Source organism: Leucopleurus acutus (genome assembly GCF_964270905.1).
Source record: "Leucopleurus acutus genome assembly, chromosome: 19".
Lineage (NCBI taxonomy): Eukaryota > Metazoa > Chordata > Mammalia > Artiodactyla > Delphinidae > Leucopleurus > Leucopleurus acutus.
Genome location: NC_139161.1, coordinates 13,638,826 through 13,658,329, shown reverse-complemented (window position 1 = coordinate 13,658,329; position 19,504 = coordinate 13,638,826). Strand labels below are relative to the sequence as shown.

At 39.8% G+C, this 19,504-nt stretch overlaps 1 protein-coding gene across 11 annotated transcripts in view; it reads right to left on the bottom strand.

Moving 5' to 3' along the window:
- The window catches only part of BPTF (bromodomain PHD finger transcription factor), a gene marked incomplete at its 5' end in the record, with an annotated part of 140,514 nt that overhangs the window by 97,577 nt on the left and 23,433 nt on the right, over positions 1–19,504 (bottom strand). For all 11 annotated transcript variants that reach the window (XM_082860455.1, XM_082860461.1, XM_082860460.1 and 8 more), the window contains one exon: positions 8,509–9,331. In XM_082860455.1, coding sequence (XP_082716581.1) covers positions 8,509–9,331 — 823 coding nt within the window. The remainder of the gene's footprint in view (positions 1–8,508; positions 9,332–19,504) is intronic.

Here is a 19,504-nt window from a genome sequence, read left to right as displayed (position 1 = left end):
CTTCAGTAGTTGTGGCACGCAGGCTCAGTAGTTGTGGCTTGTGGGCTCTAGACTGCAGGCTCAGTAGTTGTGGCACACAGGCTTAGTTGCTCCACGGCACGTGGGATCTTCCCAGACCAGGCTCGAACCCGTGTTCCCTGCATTGGCAGGCAGATTCTTAACCACTGCGCCACCAGGGAAGTCCCCTAAAACAGATTTTGATACTGGGAAAGGAAGTGCTGCTATAACAGATACTTAAAAACGTGGGAGTGGCTTAGGAACTGGAAATGGGAAAAGGCTGGAAGAATTTTGAGGCACTTGACAGAAAAGGCCTAGACTTTCTTGAAGAGACAGAGGTTGGCAGAGGTTGGAATTATGCTGCCAGCAAGCCAAGGAACACTTGGGGCACTAGAAGCTGTAAAGGGCAAGAAAAGAATGCTTTCCTAGAGCCTTTGGAGGGAGTGGGCCCACTGACACCTTGATTTTTTACTTCTAGCCTCCAGAACTGTGAGAAAATTAATCTCTCACTTTGCCTTGTTACAGCAGCCACAGGAAACTAATGCGGTTCAGGAGTCAGAGATTAAAGGCAGCCCAAGGAAGTTAAAAGCACACATTCTGGAGTCACAATGCCTGGGACTGAATTCTGATTCTGCCACTTACTAGTTGTATGATACTGGATAAATTACTTAACCTCTCTCTTGCCTCAACTTCTCCCTCTGAAAAATGGGGTGACAGTACTTACATCAAAATGCTGTTGTGAGGATAAAACACATAAAGTGCTTCGAACACTGACAGCACGTGGTGGGTGCAATCTGCAGGGTTGCTATTATGTTCTTCATCTGATGAAGTATATGATATTTACCTTAAAACAAATAATTACAAGTTTAATGGGTGTTTTTAAAAAAAAGATGTGTTTCACGGTGCAAGAGGGAGAGAAATTCAGGGGGAAAAGCCCTAGGAAATGGCATAAATAGGCTGACTTGAAGGATAAGTTAGTCGAAAGGCTTTGCGGGTTTTTAGTTTGCTTTTTATTGATTTTGTTTTGGGTGGTGGGAAGCAAAAGAAATAAATACACAAAATTAGGGATCTGTGAACTTTCTGTTAAGAGCAAATGGAAGTATGTAATTGAAAGGTTTTTCAGCTTGGGGGGAAAAGACCTGATCAGAATGGCTGTTTTAAAAATAATCCAGCTATGGGGATTTCCCTGGTGGTCCAGTGGCTAAGACTCCACGCTCCCAATGCAGAGGGCCCAGGCTCAATCCCTGGTCGGGGAACTAGATCCCACATGCTGCAACTAAGAGTTCGCATGCCGCAACTCAATGATCCCGTGTACCACAACAAAGACCTGATGCAGCCAAAATAAATAAATAAATATTAAAAAAAAAAATCATCCAGCTATGGAACAGAGAAGAGAATTGGGGAGTTACACATACACCAGTTTGGAGACTACTAAACTAGTCTAATCAAGATGATGTTGACAGTGAGAATGGAGAGAAATGGATTCAATATTTAAGAGGTAATTAAAAGATATAACAAACAACATAGGACAAAAGACTATTCCCAGGTTTCTAGCCTGAGCAGCCAGTAGGATGGTGATCCCATTTACTAAGATGGCAACACTGAATGAAGGGTAGGTAATGGGGGCAAGTGATGCATGCAGTTTTAGACATGTTGTATCTGAGGTGCCTGCTATGTGGACTTGTCCAGGAGGCTGCTGGTATGCAGAACTGGACACAGGCAGAAGGATTACAGGCGTAGGTCTGATGGCAACTGAGTCAGCAAGTAAATAGGTGGCTTATGGCTAGAACGTGGAGGTGCAGGTGGAAAGCTGTACAGGTTAAAAAGCATAAATTAGTTCATCTGGAAAATGAAAAAATGCAGAGTTTTAAAATGCTGTGTTCAAGGTAATTTTATTCAGAACAGACAGTGACAGGAAACAGTGCTAGTCTAATCTGGCAGTTCCTATTTTACTAGAAGTCCCAATTTGAGAGCAAAGGATTGATAGAATGAAAGCAATATTTAAGAAAGACTGGCCCTCTTACATAACAGATTGAAATTGATCTCTAAATTGTTTGCTCAGTAAGTATCTTGGTTCCGCAGGTAGACTATAAACTGATGTTTAAGAACTTTTCTTTTATTCCCTAACCTATTCAAATAACATATTTTTAAATGAGTATTAAACAAATAAAAGCAATAAGAGGAAAATAGTTTCTATAAACTATTGGTATCACAATTAAAGTGTTCACTGCCCCAGACTTTGTTTTAGACATAACCCCCTTGGGCAATAAGTCCACTGATTTATCATTTTAAGCTTCTGGACTTCCAGGGAAAACATATACCAGATCTCCACATAACATAAGCTGAGCAATTTACAATGGTTTCAAAACTTTCATCAGTAGTCCACATATCATCTACCACAAGGGGGCGCGTAAACGGAAATTGTTTTGATCTAAATTTTAAAATGATGTAAAATCTCACATTTACTCAAATTATTCACAAGGAACAATTATTATTAACAATGATATTTAGGGACTTTCCTGGTGGTGCTCCAAATGCAGGGGGCCTGGGTTCGATCCCAGGTCAGGGAACTAGATCCCACACACATGCTGCAACTAAGAGTTCACATACCACAAATAAGGAGCCCACGTACTGCAACTAAGGAGCTGGTGAGCCACAACTAAGACCCAGCGCAACCAAATAAATAAATAAATATTTTAAAAAATTGAAAAAATCTTTGTATCTGACTTTTTACAAAGAAAATAGTCAAAATGTCACAACACATGAAAAAAAGTATCATACTTGTTCATCTGAGATTTTCATTAAATTCTGTGTACTTTATTACGCAATAAGAAAGGCAGTTTGAGAGATTATGAATAAAGCTTTTAAAGCAAATAAATGTAAGTGAATAGTTTCCCTGACAAACATGTAATTTAAAGAATTTGTTCTATTTAGAAAAGTAGATTATTTCATTTCATTGGTAATGTACCACAAATCCATGCATGGGTACCTTCTTAAGTCCTTTCACTCCTGTAATTTTAAAGCTTTGCACCTATTTAACCACATTCAAAGAGTCTTCTACTTGTCTGAGTGTTGTTTTATATACTGATATTGAATTATCAAGAAACAGGACTTTTTTGAAACATCACTTAATTTATGTCATATTTTCTAAAAATGCCTGTGTTTCAAATTTATAAGATCTCAGAAAAACCCAGTCCCAACAGAGCCAAAACCATTATACTATCTTTCTCCCCCCAGTTATGAGCATTGCTTTTAACAGCTAAAACAAGGCAAATTGCCGACTTCTCAAGATGATGGCTTGGAAACTAGACTACAGTATAAAATTAGCTATTGAAAATATTCTTGGGAGTTCCCTGGCGGTCCAGTGGTTAGGACTCCACGCTTTCACTGCCTTGGCCCGGATTCAATCCCTGGTCGGGGAACTAAGATCCTGCAAGCCGCATCGTGTGGTCAAAAAAAAGAAAAGAAGAAACAAGAAAAGAGAATATTCTTATAAATAGGTCCTGAAAAAATAATTCTAGGTCCTACTTCCTAATAGCCACAGAGTCTTGGGCAAGTCCTAGAGCAAGTTATTTAACTTCTCTGAGTTTAGTTCTTCATCTATAAAATGTACAAAAATAGTACCCACATTACTGGGTTGTTGTAAGGGTTAATGAAAAAAAGTATATACAAAATGCTTATTAGAAAACTGTAAGGCACACATTATTCTAAGTGAAAGAACTGAGATACAAAATAATATTATTATATGTTTCTTTTTATATGAAATGTTTAGAAAAAGCAAATTTATACAAACAGCAGAGTGATTTTCTAAGGCTGAGAATGGGAGTAAGATTAACTGTAAACAGATATGAGACCACTTTCAGAATGACTGAAATGTGGAGTAACCAACCACTTGGATTTGTCTCAGAAGAAAATGTTTCCTGGGATGTGGGACTTTCAGTGCTAATTTACTAAAATTATAGAATTGTATATCTACAACAATAGAATTTTATAATACATAAATTAATAAACAGCTCAGGGAATTCTCTGGTGGTCCAGGGGTTAGGACCCTGTGCTTCCACTGCAGGGGGCACAGGTTTGATCCCTGGTCGGGGAACTAAGATCCCGCAAGCAGCACAGTGCTGCCAAAAACAACAACAACAAAAAACCCAACTCAATAAAGCTGTTAAAGTAAATAACAGAATAATAAAAATACTAGGTATACTTCGCAAATAGTGTCTTGATTACTAAAGTAAACATACAGGGGCTTCCCTGGTGGCACAGTGGTTGGGAATCCACGTGCCAATGCAGGGGACACGGGCTCGAGCCCTGGCCCAGGAGGATCCCACATGCCGTGGAGCAACTGGGCCTGTGTGCCACAACTGCTGAGCCTGCGCTCTGGAGCCCACGAGCCACAGCTGCTAAGCCCACCTGCCACAGCTGCTGAGGCCCACGCGCCTAGAGCCTGTGCTCTGCAACAAGAGAAGCCACCACAATGAGAAGCCTGCGCACCGCAACAAAGAGTAGCCCCCGCTCCTCGCAACTAGAGAAAGCCCGCGTGCAGCAACAAAGGCCCAATGCGGCCAAAAATAAATAAATAAATAAATTTTATAAATAAATAAACATACAAGCATTCACAATTCATGAAGCAATGACAATTCTCATTTTATAGGTGAAAAAAATCAGGCTTAGAAGGGTTGCAGGTGCTTTAATATGACACAGAACTTGTAATTAACAAGGCCAGGAATGCAAACCAGGGCTAGTTTCAGAGCTTTAATATTTAACCACTCTGTATGACAACTGTCTAGTAATAAATGGCCTGGATAAAGACAAAAAAAAAAAAGTAAACATACAAATTTAAGATATATATTGTGAAACCGTAAATGTCAAAAAGAAAGTAAAAGGTTCTTATATACTGAAATAACAAAAATTTATAAACATAAGTTGATTTTTTATTGTCATTTTTGAAGGTTATAAAATTGTGTATAAAATTTTCAGAGAAAAGGCAAATTTACTATTTAGGTTATATAAAAATAAAAATGAACTTTTCAATCCAATGATAAATTAAATCTGTTACTGTCTGTAGGGCAAGTTGACAGTTTAATAAACTCCTTGAGGATCTCTCTAGATTTACCCATTTTCCTGGCTGGGGATATACTTTTTGTTTAAAAAAAAAAAAAGCTGTTGAAATTTTAACTTCCTTTTTTTCTACGTAAATATAATATGTAAAAAACAAACAAAAAAACTGTACAGCATATATTAAGTGCTGAATAAATGTTGATGTTGGCTATTGTTATTACTAACCCATCAGCAACTAGTTCCACCTATAGGTCCCTAACACCAAGGCCTACACCATTGATTATTGTGTGATAAGCCTTACATTACAGATGTCAAGGCCTACCTATATGTGGACAAAGCACCTTTGGGATGTCTGGGGCCCAAAACAGCAGCACAGGGAAGGAAGTGAGAGGCAGTGAGAATGAACATCCAAAAAGGGTGAAGAAAGGCAGGATAGGGAAGGGAAGAAAAGAATGGGAGAACAGGAGCACAGAATAGGCTTCATTTACTTCCTGATTTGTTCACAGCAATCCTGATGACTCTGAGACCTTCCGGGAAGGCACATGAGACTGAGTGGATAGGGTCTGTAAACTGCTGTGCTGAACATCTAGAGAGTACAAGCACCAGGCTCCCTGAAAGGCAGTCTCACTGACTTTTCACATAGAATGAAAGACTGCATTAAACTTCAAACCAAAATGTGGTTACAGTTATCTTTCCATTTGTACTGACCTCGCCAACACAAGTTTCCATGCTACATCTCCATAGCATGATATGAGAAAGGTGGCACAATAAACACCACAACCAGATATTTGGGAGATACGGGGGCAAAAAACAAAAAAAAATTATACAAAATTTTAAAATAACTGATCCCCACAACCAGATATTTGGGAGCTACGGGGACAAAAAACAAAAAAAATTATACAAAATTTTAAAATAACTGATCCAAACCAAATCATACAAAATATACTTTGTATATTTAAAACTTTTAAAACTTCATATACTGTTTCTCATTATCAGTTTCTGGATTAAGGTAAAAGACTGAATCCACACATCTCAGTTTGCTCCCTCTTGAAACCCTCTTAAAACCACTAAAGAAATATTTTTAAAGATTTAAACTTACAAGATTAGAGAAAATAAGAGAGACAACAAAAAAATTTTTGGAAGCAGGAAAGCAAATGGACAAGTGATAACCGCCTTTAACCAGAGCCAAGAAAGCCCAATCCGAAACGTAAAGGGTGGAGCTGAGAACCAACAATCACCAAAATGAGGAGGGGAGTATCGACAGCAGAGAAGTGCTTGAAAGCTGTTTTGGGAGCAGATCCCAAGGCCACCTATCTATCCACTTCAAGCCACTAAAGGTTTAGTCTCTACAGGAGGTAAAAGTGAGGTTCTCTGGCCCAGGGGACACCAGGCGCCGGCGTGAACAAAGGTACTGTACAGAAAACCAAGGTACTGAGTGGCTATGTACACAGTAAATGCGGTGTGCATAGTAAATGCAGCCCGCCTCCACCACCCAGCCAGCCAAACCCTCATGCTCCAAGCAGAACACCAGAGAAGGCCTCTCTGGGTCACCTGACCAGCTCAGAAGGAAGGACTAAAGATAGTGAGTGACATCAGGGACCACCAAGAAAAAAGATTAAGAAAATCACCCAACGATTAAGCTCAAAATTGATATGGCCTACACACTTGCTCAGAACTTCCAATCAGCCGTATAATCCCGCAGTGCTAATCAGGAGCAGAAAATTAAGGATTAATAGACATCTGAGGATGGAAGAGACAGACCAATACACACAGCAGGAAGAAGCAGCCTGGAAGAAACACAGACCATTCACTGTGGGGAAAAACACATGAAAAAACTATCAATAACATCCTCGAAGGTAAGAGAAATTATTATTTCCAGAAAACAAAAAACTAAGATTTGATTTTATTTTTTAAAAAGGAGGATGATTTTAAGAACAAAAGAGCTCTTAGAAAATAAAAATGTGATAGAATATAAAAAATAAATAGTAGGGCTTGAAGACCAAGATAAGGAAATCTAGAAAAACTGAGTAACACACACGCACACACACACATTCCAAAGAGGACGAAGACAAAGAGGAAAACTGGAGTGAAAAGATAAAATCAGAAGACCAAAATAGGAAGCCCAACATTCAATAAAGTAATAGTTCAAGATAAATACAACAGGCAAAAGGAGAGGAGGAAGTCCTCAAGGGAAGTTCTCAGAACTGACTCAACTGTCAGACTGCAAGTGCCCACCACACACACAATGGATGAAAACAGACCCACACAAGGCCCTATCACTCGAAAACTGCAGAAAACTCTGAAGGTGAAGAGAAGATTCTACAAGTTTCCAGGTAAGTCCAAAGTGGTTATATACAAAGAATCAATGAATGGATTCAGGTTTCTCAACAGCAACACTACAAGAAGACAACTGTACAAAATTCTGAAATTCGCTGTTTACTCTGTACCATCTTTAAAAGCTAAGGGTGGACCTGGCTAAGATACTTCTCTGTACCTGGCTTGGCCTGACCATGTGCTGATGAAGTTCCTTCTCTCCTCTCTATGCCTGCTCTTTCATTTCATCTCACCACAAATTTTCTGATTTGACCTAATTCTGAGAGCTTGAAGAAGGCTTTGAAAACTTTAGAAGCTGAGGACTTCCCTGGTGGTCCAGTGGTCAAGACACCATGCTTCCACTGCAGGGTGTACAGGGTGTTCGATCCCTAGTCGGGGAACTAAGATCCCACATGTCACACAGCGCAGCCAAAAGAAAATAAATAAATAAACGAATGAATGAATGAATAAACAAAATATTTTAAAAAGAAAAGCTTTAGAACTGAAAATACAAAGTAACCCACTCCCTCTGACCATACTTCTACAGGATGTCCAAAACCAAGTCCACACTACAACCCTGCCAAGCACCCTCACTTCCCCAGACTTCCTCCTGCCCTTCCCACTGTCCTGCCTGGAAGAATCTCGTGAAAACCCTCAGGTTGGGCTTCTCCTGGGAGGCTGCAACCAATCATGGCAGCACTGATCTTTCCTTAGACAGTTTCTTTGTTCTTGCTGCTCCATTTTATATACCAATATAGTAAAACTAAAAAGAGAAGCAAGAAAATCCTAACACCAAAGTTAGGATGCAGATTACCTCATGGTGGGCTGCAGGGAATCTAACGGGGGAAGGGCCCACAATGGCATGTGGCATCCCACCTAGTAAGTAACGTTCTGCTTTCCATCCTAGGCATTGAGTACAATGGTGTGTATTTTGCTTTTTTTCATACACCCTTCTTTCCTTACAATTTTAAAAACTGTTTTAATGTACATATTCTTTCAAGTTAGAAATTATTAAACTATACAACTCATTATTAAATCACCAAGGTTTATATCACATCAGCAGCACAGCTCTACATCAATCATGAAGCAAGTTGGCTTAATTTTAAATACATACAAAAATTTAAGACCAGATTTACTCACATTATGAGTCTTCGGTTTAAGAACCAGTATTTCCTCCGACTTCTGTCATATCCAATAGGTTCATGTCGAATATATGGTTTGTTTTTTTGGATTTCAGCAACGCAGTCAGTCACACCAGGAACCTTATGTGCTACACAGACTTCACACTGCCACTCATCCTCTGGCACCTCCTCGAGAGGCGGCTTCACACATTCCAAATGGTACACTGCTGAGCAGGTCTCACAGCAAAGCAAATCCCCGAGTTTGTGACAAACCCTACAGTGGTCATCGTACTGGATCACCCCTTCAGACATCAACTCCTCACGAGCAATGTTTGTGGTAAGAAACTGATCGACTAAGAACTGCAGAACTTTGATTTTGTTCTCTACTGGTCCATAAGGATAGTCCTCTGCTTCTTGGTAAGGAAGGACATGATGGTACTCCTTGTCACTCTCACAGTACACCCGCAGCACCTCTGGCCACGTCATGCCATCGATGAAATACAGCGTGGAATTCACGCTATCTTTCAGATCGGCAGGTCCAAAGGTAGTATTGGAGGTGTCTTCTTCACGCAAAACTGCTTTCAAAAGCACTACGTGCATCTCCGCCATAAGTGTGCACTGCTCTTGACTCACCAGAGCTGCACAAAAGTCCTCAAAGCGAAAAGGAGATAACCTTAAAACTGTACCAAAGTTCCGCAGTACCTCATAAATGGCAATAACATTCATTATATGCTCATTAGGCACCATTAAATCCTCAGAGGACTTGGGAAATTCAAGGGGTGGGATGTCTTTTTCTTCCAATATTGGAGAACGAGGCCGATGTACTCTCGGTTTTCGCCTACCTGTAAATAAAGAAATGGTATAATTACAAATCAATACATCATTTCTACAAACTAAGGTTTTTCCTATTTGGACATATAGCCCCAAAAAGAGAGAAGCATACTTCTATTTTTCCAGTAACTGTCAAGTTAAAATAATACCAAGAAGCAATGATTTAGCTCTAATCTTTAAGTCTACAGAAAATCTAAATTTAAAGTGTTCCCATTATATCCCAAACTAGAAGTAAAAAAAAATTTACAATTATAATCAGTTCTCAATTACCTAGAGGGGTTAACTGGTTTACAGGTAACCATGATAAAAAATAACAGTGCATTTGTGAAAGATCTGACAAGAACATAAATGAGAAAAAGACATCTCCAAAGAAGAGAACAGGCGTAACAGATCTCACATGGTGCCAGCTGCACTAAGAAATGCCTCTCAGCAATCAGACAGGAAGTTCTCTGGTGCAGCGCACCCTTTCCTTGGCCAGTTCTTCCTGAGAGCCATGTAATGGGGAGTTCCACAGTGAAGCACAAGGTTAGGGCTGAGACAGAAAGGAAGAAGAAGTAAGGAAGAGAGAAGAGAAGCAGGGTTCCAATACTGGGAGAAAAAGGGGGAGCGGGGCTCACTTAGGAAACAGACAACAGATTATAATTTTTAGCTGTAAATTAAGCAACAGGAGGCGTGCCTGTTCGCCAATTTATGAAATGTACAGTCCAGGAATATATATGTATGTAAATGTATCAATATATAGCATTTGAGACCTTAGTTCATAACAAGCAAGCAGATCTCATTTAATCCTCTGAACAAGTCTATGAGGTATTAATAAGAAACTTATGGAAAGAAACAATTTTCTCCAGAATTGCCATGCCCATGCCTGCATTATTATTATTATTACACTTTCCAATGATATTTACAGAATAGGAAATGTACTTTTAAATAGCAGACTTTTTATGAGATCAATTAACATTAAATTTATTTTTGTGCTATTGTTTTATTAACTAAGTTTCATTAACTATGGTTTTGGGTTGCTGGTCACCTCTTAACTGCCTCCTCCCTTCCCCATTGCTGTGCCCTCCTCACATCTAGTGAATTCTCATCATGTACAAACTAAAAGGGTACAGGGCACCAGGAAAAGAAAGTATGCTAAAGAATATAAAAGGTCAAGATCTTTTACTTTATACAATGCACCCCCCATATTCATTCACTGGAAAGATTTTCCAAATAAGATTATATCCATTAGTTTCTGCAGAAAAGAGTCCAAGGGATCACTCTGGGCCAGACTTTGGTGGTGAGCCTACATCGTAAGAAAGAAACCTCCTCCATCTCAGCAAATATCCATCTACTACAAAGATGCAGTTTTCGCAGATTCAGTTAAATCACAGAATCATCATGCTAGTAATAAGCATCACGATGGTAATCCAGTCCATTTCACTGTCTTCTGGAAGTTACTTGGGCCTCATTTGCAAAAGTATAAATGAGAGAAAAGCAGAAAAGGATTAAAGGGAAGACTGAACCTAGAGGAATACCCTCAAATGCAGGAGAAGAAACACAAGTCACCAAATGAGACAAACCTGCTTATAGAAACAGTCCCTGTGTTCCTCTCAGCTATTTATGCAAAATGCTGTCAAACAGAGTCCAAGTAAAGGATTACATAAGGAAAGGCTGGAAAAGTAGTTCTAGGATCAGAACATGGATCCGTAAATGTTAGGTGTAGGCATTCTTACAGCACTTTATTCTGGCAGTAATGTAGGTTGATGGCTTTGAATGAAGTAATGAAGACTTTTTGAGCAGGGCAGGGACATGAGAAGAATGTTCCAGAAAGACTTCTCTGGCTTCAGTGTATACAATGAATAGGACAGGGGGAACAAACCAGACACAGGGCATCTTCTGCAACTACCCAGAAGATAAAGACCTGGATTCAGAGTCTGGCTGTGGGAATGAAGAAAAAGATGAATAAAAGTGACCTTATGAAGAAAGAAACCAACTGGTGTGGAACATAACACCACCACCCTAAGATTTAACTCTGGTACCATTTCCTCCAAAAGACTATTCTAACTCCCCCAAACTCTTCTGAATTCTCGTAGCCTTCTTTGAATCATTTGTTACCCTACAATTTACCTATTCATGGTATCCATTCCACCTCCATAGCTGAACACCCACCTCTTATGCCAAAGAAAGATCTGGCACGTTTGTTTTATTGGAAGCATTAGCTAGCATCATTCCCTTTAGAGAATTACCCTTCCCCTACACCATGTGATTCTGATGGGGCCCCCAAACACAGTATTCCACCTCTTGATCACTGGCAAAGCAGGTCAGTGAGAGTCTTGCCTGGGATTTTATATTCAGATGCTGAGTGAGAAGTGCTCTGAAGCTCGTTCTTTCCATGAAGGTGGCCAGAGGCTGTATGTGGCTAACCCACCTTTACCTCCCTTGTGGAAGAAGGGAATAAGGACAAGAGACAGAAGCAGAAATGGGAGATAAGTATTGATAACTCACGAGTACTGACAGAACCTGTCATTCAAATTTCCCAGTCAGGACTTCCCTGGTGGCGCAATGGTTAAGAATCCGCCTGCCAATGCAGGGGACATGGGTTCGATCCCTGGTCCAGGAAGATCCCACATGCTGCAGAGCAACTGGGCCTGTGCGCCACAACTACTGAGCCTGCACTCAAGAGCCCGCGTGCCACAACTACTGAAGCCCGCACACCTAGAGCCCAGGTTCTGCAACAAGAAAGCCACCACAGTGAGAAGCCCAAGCACCACCACGAAGAGTAGCCCACGCTCGCCGCAACTAGAGAAAGCCCGTGCACAGCAATGAAGACCCAATGCAGACAATAAATAAATAAATAAATTTATTTTTAAAAAACAAATTTCCCAGTCACACAAACCAAAAACCACTCCCCTTTTGCTTAAGTGAACATGTTGGTCTTCTGTTGCTTGCAAATAAAAGAGTACTGATTAAAACAGTATCTAACACTGTATACAAGCCTTTTATAATGAGAAACTCAAACTATTTCAAGACTATCAATGAGAGCAGTTAATGTTTAAAAAAAAAACTGTTGATAGTACTCTTTTGTAGTAAATTAACTTAGACAGTAACAGTAGTCTAATTTAATTTGATATCTAATTTTAAAATATCAGCTTTCACAGATTCTGAAAGATTTTGGATAAGCATGTATTATTCTAATATTTAACAGTTCATTTAGCTTTATATTAAGCTAAAGTCTGTTAGCTTTCTAAGGTAAAAGGAAGAAAGGCAAACAAAGGTTCATAAATTCTACATTCTATCATCTAGCTGGAAACCACAAAATAGTATCTATTCAAACTACAACTACATACATACTGAACAACATGAGCACTTTTACAAGTTAGCATTAAATGCTGGCCAGTTCATTCTGAAGCATTATTGGGAGTTTAAATCGATTCAATTTTTTTTAATTTATTTATTTAGGCTGCGCCAGGTCTTAATTGCGGCACAGGGGATCTTTTAGTTGCAGCATGCATGCGGGAATAAGGTAAAATTCATGTGCTGAAATAAGAAATCTTTAAGATATATAATTAAGTAGATGAAAAAGCCAGCTACAGAACAATGACTAGAATGTCATTTGAGAAACAAAATTAGAAACAAAAAAAGAAAAGAGAACAATAATAAAGTATATACATCAAAGAGGTCATATATGAATCTTTTTAAAGTAGCTGTTCCTGGAGAGGAGAAATGGAGGAAAAAAAAGAAAGGCTAATTTTTTTATCCTTTTATATTCTTAAATACCACATGCATATATTTTTATTATAATATTTTAAAAGAAAAATATTGGGCAGGTATCTATACAAATATATAAAAATATTAATATGCTGCCAGTAATGGCTACTGATGGTCTTATATGAATACAAATATAAGGTCATTTTGCCAAATTCAAAGATTTGGGTTTACAGAACTGAGCACAGATTACAGTGTATAAAGAGAAAACTCATAAAATTAAACCACTTAAGCCCCTCAACTGTCAATCATTAGTATTAGCAAGTCAAGATATTTCAACTATTCAGGGAAATGTATTTATAATATACCATTGAGGATTACACTCATTACCATTTTCAACACTGATCTACTATCTAGCAGATAAAGTATATTAATTTTCCTGTATTAAAAAAAAAGGGATTAACGTCAACCTCACTAGCCATCAGGAAAAGGCAAATTAAAACCACAATGAGATACTGTTTCATACTCAACAATGGACAAAAATTTTAAAGTCCATCCAAACAAACTTTTGGGAAGAACGGAGAACGACAGAGACACCGGTATACCACACTCGGGACTGTAAGTGCCGTCACCACTTTGGAGAGCAATTCAGTAACAGTCAGGTTAATGTTGTGCACACAACCCTGAAGGGGCAGTTTGAAAATTTTTTGCCCATGATCCAAAGTAAGAAATACATTTTACATTTAAATCTACCTACACACCTACCCCAAAACTAAAGTTCTACAAAGCACTACTCTTATACTAATATCTTCTCTTCCATCCCATTCCAATACCTTCTATTCCATTCTCTTTCTGCTTTTAAATTATGCTGGTTGCAGCCCACAGTTTGAAAAACACTTCTCAGGAATTCCCAGGCAGTCCAGTGGTTAGGACTCTGAGCTTTCACTGCCGAGGGCCCAGGTTTGATCCCCTGGTCAGGGAACTAAGATCCCACAAGCCACACCCCAACCCACCCCCCGCAAAAAAGAAAGAAAAACACTTCTCTAGAGAAACTCTCCTTATACATAAGCAGAACACTGAACATTGCGTATAAAAGCAAGCGGTCAATCAAGCTGGAAACAACCAAAATATACATCAACAGGGGAACGATTAAACTGTGGAACATTCATCTGATAGAATCCTTTTTTGGGGGCCATGCTGCTTGGCTTGCGCGATCCTAGTTCCCTGACCAGGGATCAAACCCGGGCCCCCGGCAGTGAAAGCATGGAGTCCTAACCATTGGACCACCAGGGAATTCCCCATTTGATAAAATTCCACAGAGCAGTCAAGGGCTACATATGTCGGCATGGATCAATCATAAAAACACCATGAAACAAATGAAATTGCTACCAAAAAAAATTGCTACAGGGGCTTCCCTGGTGGCGCCGTGGTTGAGAGTCCGCCTGCCGATGCAGGGGATGAGGGTTCGTGCCCTGGTCCGGGAAGATCCCGCATGCCGCGGAGCGGCTGGGCTCGTGAGCCATGGCCGCTGAGCCTGCGCGTCCGGAGACTGTGCTCCGCAACGGGAGAGGCCACGGCAGTGAGAGGCCCGCATACCGAAAAAAAAAAAAAAAAAAAATTGCTACAAAAGGATAAACAATTTGGAACCATGCGAAACAGTTTTATCTACTTCTTATGGATGAATGGATGTATATATATAATATATATATATGAACTAGTAGTTAATATCAACACTAGAATGTAATCTCCTTAAGGGCAGGGAGTTTTCTCTGTGTATTTCTGCTGCTGTGAATACTTAATAAATATTTACTGAAAGAATCAGGAGTTTAGTAGGCACACAAAAAGATGCTCATCATCACTAATTATTAGAGTAATGCAAATCAAAACTACAATGAGGTACCACCTCATACTGGTCAGAATGGCCATCATTAAAAAGTCTACAAATAATAAGTGCCAGAGAGGGTGCGGAGAAAAGGGAACCCTCCCTACACTGTTGGTGAGAATGTAAATTGGTGCAGCCACTATGGAAAATAGTATGGAGGTTCCTCAAAAAACTAGAGTTGCCGTATGATCCAGCAATCCTACTCCTGGGCATATACCCAGACAAAACTATAATTCAAAAAGACACATGCACCCCTATGTTCATAGCAGCACTATTTACAATAGCCAAGGCATGGAAGCAACCTAAATGTCCATCCATTGACAGGTGAATGGATAGAGAAGATGTAATACATACATACACACACACACACACACACACACGCACACACACACAGAGGAATATTACTCAGCCATAAAAAAGAATAATGCCATTTGCAGCAACATGGATGGACCCAGAGATTATCATACTAAGTGAAGTAAATCAGAAAGAGAAAGACAGGGCTTCCCTGGTAGTGCAGTGGTTAAGAATCCGCCTGCCAATGCAGGGGACACGGGTTCAAACCCTGGTCCGGGAAGATCACACATGCCGCGGAGCAACTAAGCCCGTGCACCACAACTACTGAGCCTGCGCTCTAGAGCCCATGAGCCACAACTACTGAAGCTCATGCACCTAGAGGCCTTGCTCTCTAACAAGAGAAGCCCCTGCAATAAGAAGCCTGCGCACCGCAATGAAAAGTTGCCTTGTTTGCCTCAACTAGAGAAAGCCCGTGCGCAGCAACGAAGACCCAACAAAGCCAAAACTAAATAAATAAATAAATGTTAAGGGGAAAAAAAAAGACAAATACCATACGATATCACTTACATGTGGAATCTAAAATATGACACAAATGAACATATCTGTGAAACAGAAACTCAGACATACAGAACAGACTTGTGGTTGCCAAGCAGGGGGCGGGGGTGGGGTGGAGGAGGGAAGGATTGGGAGTGTGGGATTAGCAGACGCAAACTATTATATATAGGATGGATAAACAACAAGGTCCTACTGCATAGCACAGGTGACTATATTCAATAGCCTATGATAAACCATAATGGAAAAGAATATGAAAAAGAATATATATATGTAAAATTGAAACACTTTGCTGAAAGAATCAGTAGTTTCAAACTCTAGCCTATGCAATTACACAAGAAAATGATGTCTTTACATTATTTGCAGATGTCAGAAATGTGTTTTCACTCCTCACTATGTAAATAAATAGAGGACTACCATGAGAAGTCCTAGAACACTGGTCTTCAAATTTTGCGCATCAGAATCACCTGGAGAGCTGATTCTAATTAAAACAGCTTCTGATTCAAAGGACTAGGAAAGAGTCTCAATTTGCATTTCTAACAATTCCCATGCGATACTAACTCTGCTGGTCTGAGGTCCACAGTTTGAGAACCACTGCCCTGGAACTCAAAAAGGTTATCCCTCTGAGATTGTTGAGTAAAAATTAATACACATCAGATGAAATCCACTAATTCCAGTTACCTTCAAAGCTTGCGACTCAAAATGTGATTGGCATTATCTATGAGGCTTGAAATAAAGTCAGAATCTCAGGCTTACTAAATTAGGATTTGCAGTTTCTCAAAATCTTCGGGTGATTCATGTACACATTAAAGTTTGACATGCTGCCTTGAAAACTATCCATCCTAAAACCAGAAGTGCAGCAAAATCACATGGTAAACTGTTAAAAGTAGAGTATCAAAATGCAATTCAAATTTACAGAACCCCAGGTGAAGCTCAGTAATCTGTATTTTTATCTTTCTCCCCAGATAATTCTGATGTGCAGCCAAGTGTGAAAATCACAGCTTTACCGAAATTGGATATTCCCACTACCAAGCAAAAAGTGGGGCTTTTTTGGAAACTCAAACAAGAGAATCAAGAAGCTGCCTAAGAAGGTATGATTAGAATAGGACAGGTGTGAAAGGAAGCTGAAGCCTAATCAAAGACATTAATAAGCCTACAAGAAGAAAATGCTATGGATGGAAAGTGGTCTGCATGGAGGTGGGGAGCGGGTACGGGAACCAAACAGCAAGAATTTGTCAGTGAATTTCCAACACAGTCTAGGTTAAGGGAAAGAGTTTCTTTTTTTAAATTTATTTATTTTATTTTTGGCTGCGTTGGGTCTTCATTGCTCCATGCGGGCCTTCTCTAGTTGAGGCGAGTGGGGGCTACTCTTCATTGCGGTGAGCAGGCTTCTCATTGCGGTGGCTTCTCTTGTTGTGGAGCACGGGCTCTAGGTGTGAGGGCTTCAGTAGTTGTGGCACATGGGCTCAGTAGTTGTGGCGGACGGGCTTAGTTGCTCCACGGCACATGGGATCTTCCCAAACCAGGGCTCAAACCCGTGTCCTCTGCACTGGCAGGTGGATTCTTAACCACTGTGCCATCAGGGAAGCCCAAGGGAGAGAGTTTCTTGACTAAACAAGGATTCTGGCCCATGTGACAGATTATTACCTTAATAGAAGAATTATGCTACTATGTACATTATCTGAACGACCTGACAGTTGCTAAGGCAAAACTTCCCACTCCTTTGAATTCCACAATAGAATTCTACTTCATAGAGTCTATAGGGATGCTCTCTTCTCTGAGCTCTTTGCAAGAACTGGCAACAATATTCACCAAGTGTTAACTGTTGCTTGGGGTTGTTTTCTACATGCTTGGGTTTTTAAAATATGCACCGTGGGGCACCATCTGTATTTGTTAATTTCTCGCTTTTTTAATTTAAAAACTTCTCTGTACATTTTAAGCAGATATTGCCTTAATTTGCTGAAGCTGCAAGAAATCCTAGACCTTTTCCAAGGCCCTGATCAAATGTCGCCTCTTCTGTCCTCTCCTGTGCCTCCAGGCACTGTGCTTCTCTGACACTTTGTACAGATCTCCATTATAGTGTGAGTGCATTTATATTACAGGCAATTACTCATGTGCCCCCAGCTCATTTGTTAACTCTCTGAGAGCACAGACCATGTTTTATTGTAATAACCAAAAAAAAAAAAAAAAAAAAGTGTGTTCAACAAATGATACCCAGAAGCAAAACTAGAGGTCCAGGGGTGAGGTCATGCCAAGATTAAAATCCAGATGCCACAGTAGATTTTTCAGTTTGGCTCATACATTTTTATTGTATTAATTCTAAGAAGAATATTTATAGTGTTTTCATACTTCTAGACCCCATAACTCTCTATATAATGTGTGTTTCTATCAGAAACAATCAGATAAACCCAAACAGTGAGACATTCTAAAGACAACTGGCCTGGACAATGAAAAAATGTCACTGTCACAAAAGAACCCTTCCCTCTCCAAAAGTGACAGAAGAGCTCTAGATTAAAGGAACAAAAGAGATGTCAACTAAAAGCAATACAAGACCCTTGACTGAATCTTGGATAAAGAAACAAAACAGCAATAGAGGACAATTGGGGAAATTTGAAATGTAATGTTATATCCATGTTAAATTAAATGTCTTGAGTATGCTGAAGTATTTAGAGGTGAAGTGCTATTATGTCTACAACTTACTATTCAGTGGTTCAGCAAAAAGAAAATTTTAAAAGACTGAGCAACCAAATATGGCAAAAATGTTTATAAAAATTGGTGAATCCGGGACTTCCCTGATGGTGCAGTGGTTAAGAATCGCCTGCCAATGCAGGGTACACGGGTTCGAGCCCTGGTCAAGGAAGATCCCACATGCTGCGAAGCAACTAAGTCCATGCACCACAACTACTGAGCCTGCGCTCTACAGCCCGCGAGCCACAACTACTGAAGCCCCCGCACCTAAAGCCCGTGCTCTGCAAGAGAAGCCACCGCAATGAGAAGCCCGCACACACGAGGAAGAGTAGCCCCCACCTCGCCACAACTAGAGAAAGCCTGCGCGCAGCAACAAAGACCAACGCAGCCATAAATAAATAAATACATAAATTTATAAACAACAAAAATCGGTGAATCCAAGAGAAGGGTATACTGGGTGTTCATTGTACTATTCTTTCAGCTTTCTGCATATTTGAAATTACGTAAAGTAAAAGCAAAAAGTTCAGAAAATCTGTTCTAAAGCTCCTTCTAATTGTTTCAATTATTTGTTTCAATTTTTTCAATATATATAGCTAACAGGACATATCATGTTACAGCCTAAATACAGAGTAAGATTAAATAAGATTATTAAATTAACTGCAAACTTGTAAACATCAACCGATACCTGGGATAGAAAGTGCTGTAACATACCACCTGTTTTACCTAGCCTCTCTTTGAAAACATCTGACATATTTGGCCACAACATCCTTCTTGAATTTCCTGTGCCACCCAGGACTCAATTTCCCTGACCAGCTGTCCCTCTGCCAAACACCTCTCTTACACGTGCAAATTCCCCAAAGTTTAGTCCTCAGCAGATTCTCCTGCTTTCCCCCAGTTATCAGTGGACTCAATTACCACCCAAATACCAATGACTTCTGAATGCATTTCTCTACCCAGACCTCGCTTCAGAACTCCAGAGACATTATTTCCAACTGCCTACTAGCTATTTTCAACAGGATGTCCCAGGTACACTTCTCTTTGTAGGAAATGGAAATAAAAAGGAATTACAAAAGTTTAATTC